The 6,000-nt window shown below is 37.6% G+C and overlaps 1 protein-coding gene across 5 annotated transcripts in view; it reads left to right on the forward strand.

Moving 5' to 3' along the window:
- Positions 1-5,268, forward strand: part of DAO (D-amino acid oxidase) — a 28,287-nt gene extending 23,019 nt beyond the window's left edge. For all 5 annotated transcript variants that reach the window (XM_072415353.1, XM_072415352.1, XM_072415354.1 and 2 more), the window contains exons 8-11: positions 682-764; positions 867-984; positions 3,006-3,104; positions 4,765-5,268. In XM_072415353.1, the coding sequence (XP_072271454.1) occupies positions 682-764; positions 867-984; positions 3,006-3,104; positions 4,765-4,893 (429 nt within the window). In that variant the 3' untranslated portion in view covers positions 4,894-5,268. The remainder of the gene's footprint in view (positions 1-681; positions 765-866; positions 985-3,005; positions 3,105-4,764) is intronic.
- The last annotated feature ends 732 nt before the right edge of the window (positions 5,269-6,000 follow it).

A 6,000-nucleotide genomic window follows, 5' to 3' on the forward strand; every position in this document is an offset into this window, starting at 1 on the left:
ATTTGATGTACATTAAAGTTCAACTGCAGCCACCACTTGCTAAAACCAGCTGCATGACTGCAGTTATGTTTTTAGTCCAAGGTGGTAATATAGCCAGTACTGTAGGGAGGGCATTCATTTCACTGGCCACCAATTTAGGAGGCTTTTAACCTGCTGACCCCTAATAAATTGGTTTTACCAAGGGTTCCCTAAATAACTTCCAGGTCTTCAAGAGTTCCTTGAGGATAAAAAGGTTGATAACAGACAGTAAAAGTTATAGTGTCCTCGTACAGTTGTTTTACCCCCTTACATTTGTGGACACTAAAGACAGGAGATGCATGAAAGTTGGTCAGTCAGGATGGCTGAAGGTCCAACCAGAAAACGACTAGGTGAAGATGGGATGCCCTCACCGGAGTGAGGACAGGTGAGTATAAATAAGTTTGCATTCAGGTAGGTATGTTTATTTAACAGGATATTTCCTGTCCCTTCTGAAATGAAGGACCTGCCTGGTCACAATTTTTGTTTTTTAAAGGTTTAGTTCCCGGGCTTGAATGAGAGGCTTTCCTAAATATATTTTTAGTGTACTGCTTTGGCACAAAAGGTAGTATACCTAGGGATACTTTGTTTAAACAAGATTTAGATCATCAGACATAAGGATTGTGATACAAATGTGTTATGTGATATAGATGTTATTTGTTTTAGGTTCTTGCTCCTTGGATGAAACACTTCATTGTGACTCATGATCTAAAGACGGGGGTATATACCACACCATACATTATTCCTGGGTGAGTAAATATATTTGTATACATTAGTAAAAAAAAACAAAAACAATTGTTAGTAAACATTGAATATTCTTGTTTTTTGTAATTGCTTACTCTATTGTTTAGGTCTGAGATGGTGACTCTGGGAGGTATTTACCAGCTAGGAAACTGGAATGAGCAAGACCTATCTGAAGATCATAAATGGATTTGGGAAAACTGCTGTAAGCTGATTCCTAGTCTTAAGGTGAGGTTGATAAACATTCTGTATTTTAACATTATTTATTATTCAGCAAGTTAGTGTTAGGAAATGCTCATCTGTCTGGCGACTCCGTGCTGTGCACCATCCCAGTATAAAACATTGTTTGTTCTGTCCAGCGATGTCATTTGGAGCCGTGAGAACTAAGTTAGTAGCAGACCGTTTCCTTTTAGTCGTGCAACCTATTGTATTTTTGGAATCCCCAGCATCTATTGTTGGGCTGCGCAAGGCTGAAGGGGATTCTAGAGGCTGATCAGCTCCGGACTCAGTCCTGCACTGCTATTGGCTGTTAGGGCTTTATAGCCTCTCTGCTTCTTGTCTTCTGTGCCTTTTATGGCTGTTTTTCTGTTGCTGACCTTTGCCTGATCCTGATAATCTGCTTGAACCCAGCCTGGACTGACCTTTGCCTGTGACTCCCGACTCTGCTTGGGCCTTTTCCTTTGTACTTCCTTTGGTGGACGGATATTCTGTGTATGACCTCGGCTCTGTATTGTGGACTTGCCTCTGTTGGAATCTTGGTACTGCTTATCTGTGGGCTCCTGGCATGCTGCCAGCTCATTCCCAGACACCATTCCATAAGTCCTGGGGGCAACAGAGTGCTGAGAGACGCAACCAGTCTCCGGTGGCTGAGTGGGGGCTTACTAAAGGCAAAGACTGCGGCGTTAGATTGGGGGGACTGGTGTCTGGTGAGGACTGGTGTTGACCAGGGCTTCACATTTAGGTAATCAAAGTTAAGTTTCCATTTGTGAATACCCCCTAAATACTAACAATTCAAACTAAATGTAAAGTGGAGCTAACAGCACTGATGTATTGGTTTCCTAAAATGGTTAAATACAAGGCATGACATTAGAGATTACTATCTCCGTTTTCAATGTGTTTATGTCCGCTTCCAACCACACGTTCAAGCCATTGAATGATTGGTGTTGTAGCTAATAAATTAAATACACCATGAGAAATGTAGATCTAAAATGGTGTTGTCTTCAGCTGTAAAGATAGAAGGGTTTAGTTCCAATTTACGTCAATATGGAAAAAACTTCTTTAATGTTTTGGAAAGACTAAGCCTGATTTAATAATTCTCTCCAAGGCTGGAGAGGATACACTTTAATTAGTGAAGCTGTGTGATCCAGCAAACCTGGAATGGATCTGGTCCAGGATTCAAAACCTTTGCTAGCAAATTACTTTTATGAAATCCAATCCAGGTTTGCTGGATCATCCAGGTTTTTATTGCTGCATGTTGCAACGCATGCACAGAAATGTCCCTTCTGTAGAGGGAGCTCCGACTTTTAAAGGTTGCCACTAGAACAAGTTTTAATTGAAAATGTTACCCTCTTCCTGTTTTGGTGACAATTGTAAAAAGTGTGATTTCCCTAACTCCCTGTCCAAATGACACCTGTTATCAGGACAAGAAGTCAGACTAAATCTTCACAATTGGAGGTACCAGTAGAAACCCAAAAGTAGTTGTTGTAACCCTCCCTTACATTCTCCAAAAAGTATGTAATCGTTGCATATGTATTTAATGTTCACTATAAAACATAATTCACAAAATATAAAAGCTATATGAACCAAAATACACAATGCATGCCTGTCATTTGCATAGATAGTTATGCTATGAATCATTATTTTACTATATGCTAATATAAATCAACTAGTATACAAATCATGGTATGGTGCTTCATAATAAATAATAAACCATCTAGTGGGAATATAATGTGGATGAAATCCTGTAGTTAAAATATATTTTCAGTTGTTGACTGAAAATGCTATTTTATTGGTTTAATGGTTCATCCAAGGGATTCAATACTTCTGGGGGAAATATGAAGCTCAGTAGTTCTGATTTTACGACGCTTACTTCTAAACCAATGACTGAGACATTATATATAAATATATAATGTTTAGTGGCACTGGTACAGACCAGTCTGTAATATTGTCAATGAAATTGTATATGAACAGCCAATGCCTGGGAAGCCACCATACTCCTAATGCATGTTTATTCTTTTTACATTATGCAGAATGCAAAGATTGTGCATGACTGGACAGGATTGAGACCTGCACGAAGTAAAGTGAGGCTGGAGAGAGAACCATTTGTCTCAGGACCTGTTAAGAGTGAAGTACGTACATATAACATGGAATGTTGGTTTGTAGTTTCTGACATTCATTGGCCAGATATTTGGCAAACACAAGGTCTCTGCGTGAATAGCTTCAACCACTTATACCATTTGATCTCTTGGCTGGTTTTATAGTTGTGTGTGATCACAAATGAAAACATTAAACTTGGTGCCAGTGGCACCAATTGCTGATGCAGGGGCTGAAGGCAAATCTCTATTAGGGGACACTTTCTGTTGTACAAAAACTTACACATTTTTAATGATTCTTAATTATTTCAACATTTTTAATTATATAGTAATGCATAGTAAGTCTTGCTTTAGAAAGTGTGACCATGTTAACTGTACAGTATGACATCTTTGAATCAGTTTTTGGATCTCTTTTTAAGGCTGTGAATACACGCATAGTTTTTAAAAAAGCATATAAATGTTCCTACCACATTAATATGCATTTTTAAGTTTTTATGCATGCTATAAAAACTTGTATAATAAATTCCTATAATAAACGTCTATGACGCGTTTTAACCACAATTTGCTGAAATTTTACATAAACGTTTATAAGAGTTTTACTTTTAACCCCAGCGCTAGGACGGCAGCAGCAATTGGCCGAGCTCTGTTCTCCTAACAGCTCCACCCTAGTTGACCTATGGCATGTGTTCTGCACCCAGGTGGGTACGGAGCACATGCTACAAATACTCCAGGGCCATAGTTGCAGTGAACTTGCCTTCATTGACTGGCTGAGAAAGGGGAAACCCTGATGACAGCTCAAGCGTCATCAGGGTTTCCCTTTTTCTTGGCCATTGAACACTAGAGGTGAATGGGAGTACTTGTCCTCATTGGCCCTCTAGTCACACTGTCAGGAGTCCCATGGCTGTGCTCATGTCATGAATGCAGCCATGGGAATCATCCCTTCATTGTTAGATAACCTGTAAAAAAAAAATAAAAATAAAAAAGAATGAGTTTAGAGGTTTTATGTACCCCTGTACTCCACAGGGTGGGGCGGTAGAGATCTGAGAGTTGCCTTTTTAAAGGGGGGCTTCCAGATTTCAAAGTCCTGCTAAAAACGCTTAGAAAAGCCTCCACTGTTTTCAATGGAAGCTTTCATCAAAAGCTTAAAAAGGCATGTAAAAACCTCCTTTAAATTCAAAGGGAGATTTCAATGAAGATTTTAGGCGTTTATAAATGCAGGAAAATGCCCCTTTGAAATATTTTTTTCAAATACAGGAAGGAGTGTTGTCTAAAACAAATATAAAATAATAAATAATAAATAAAATGTGCCTTAAAAAAACACCCTAGCCTATTGGAATGCATAGGAAATTCAAACATGGGCTTTAAACGCTAAGGAGAACTGTCTGTGTGATTCAGCCCAAACCTGGCTTTATTATCTTTAGCACATTTTTAGATCATGAAGTGCAATTAGATGTTTTGTTGTGGCAGTATTATTTTTGTATCATAAAATATTACCATCATTTCATAGTGATGGCAATTATTATATACAAGTTCAAAGTAAAAGCAAGATCCTTATTAAATTATACCTAATGTAAGCAAATATGCCATCATTTAATCTGTTTAAAAGAAATTTGTGTAGCTCTTATAAAATAATGGTAATCATGATATCTTGAAATATTTAGTAACATCGGCTAAAATATCCTTTCTCTTTTCACAGCTCATACACAATTATGGCCATGGCGGATATGGTCTCACCATTCACTGGGGATGTGCAATGGAGGCAGCCAGGTTATTTGGGCAAATTGTGGAAGAAAAGAAATCCAGATGTCCCAAGTCTTCCCTATGAAAGTAAATGATTAGCATTGTATTCACTGAAATGTCATAAGTGGTACTTCTGACCTTACAGGAATGGTTCTTAATTATTACAATGTAACACTGTAACACTAGATTGTCAGGTACAACAAATTGGATAATTTACTAGCTTGGTGTAGATATACCAAATATCACAAATGCAGTCTTAAATGAATATGTTATATACAGGCTGCCTATACTTTGACTAATGATGGATTTCCTATAAATATTGAACATTAGTTCTTATAATCTTTCTGTTCCCTGACTTTTGTGAGAAAATGTAGGTAATTAGGAAATCATTTACCTTATTTTTATAATTAGCAGGAAAGCTGTGTTGGTTATTAAAAAAAAATAAAAAAATTCTGCAGTATTTTGTAGTATCTTTTTCAGATGTGGCCAGGAATGGCATTTTTCGACTGCATTTATATCATCCTTTCATTTGGGGACATCAGCGGCAGGAATACCACAAGACCTTCAGTGACTAGAGCTTTGCCATCTGCCAGTGTTTCTAGGGCACAACTTTCAGGGGTTCAGTTCTGTAATATGCAGTGCAAATCTAATCTGGATCCTATACAAATTCAATGGAAAATATGGGCCGATTAACATTTTATGTTTATAACACCTTGGAACCATTAAACAACATTTCTGCATCTTACTGCCAAAGATCTCTTCTAAACCATGTGATTGTTTTATGCATAACTTTAGTCATTTGCAAGTGTTAGACTGAAAGTGACAACAGTGTTTCCACTAGGCATTTCATAAAAAAAATTTTTTGCTGGCACAGGGATTTAGGGCAACAGTCCTTCGATTTTTGTACACAAGTATTTGCCAAAAGAGTACCTACAATATGAACCGCTTTCTTTCTTTGTGCAAAGGCCAAACTGAAACATCTAAAATACTAATCAGTTTACCTCATAAAGCATACGGCATTTGTGTACATAGAAGTTTGGTTTCCTGCTCCCAACATGCAGTTTAGAAGCATGTACAATGCAGTATTTCACATTTTTATTTGGATATCATAGAGTAATATTTGTTTGGTTATAGCTAAATTTGGCAGGCTTGTCCAGGTCTGCTGTATCGGAATGTTTTTTTTTCTAATACA

The sequence above is a fragment of the Pyxicephalus adspersus genome, chromosome 6 (genome assembly GCF_032062135.1).
Source record: "Pyxicephalus adspersus chromosome 6, UCB_Pads_2.0, whole genome shotgun sequence".
Lineage (NCBI taxonomy): Eukaryota > Metazoa > Chordata > Amphibia > Anura > Pyxicephalidae > Pyxicephalus > Pyxicephalus adspersus.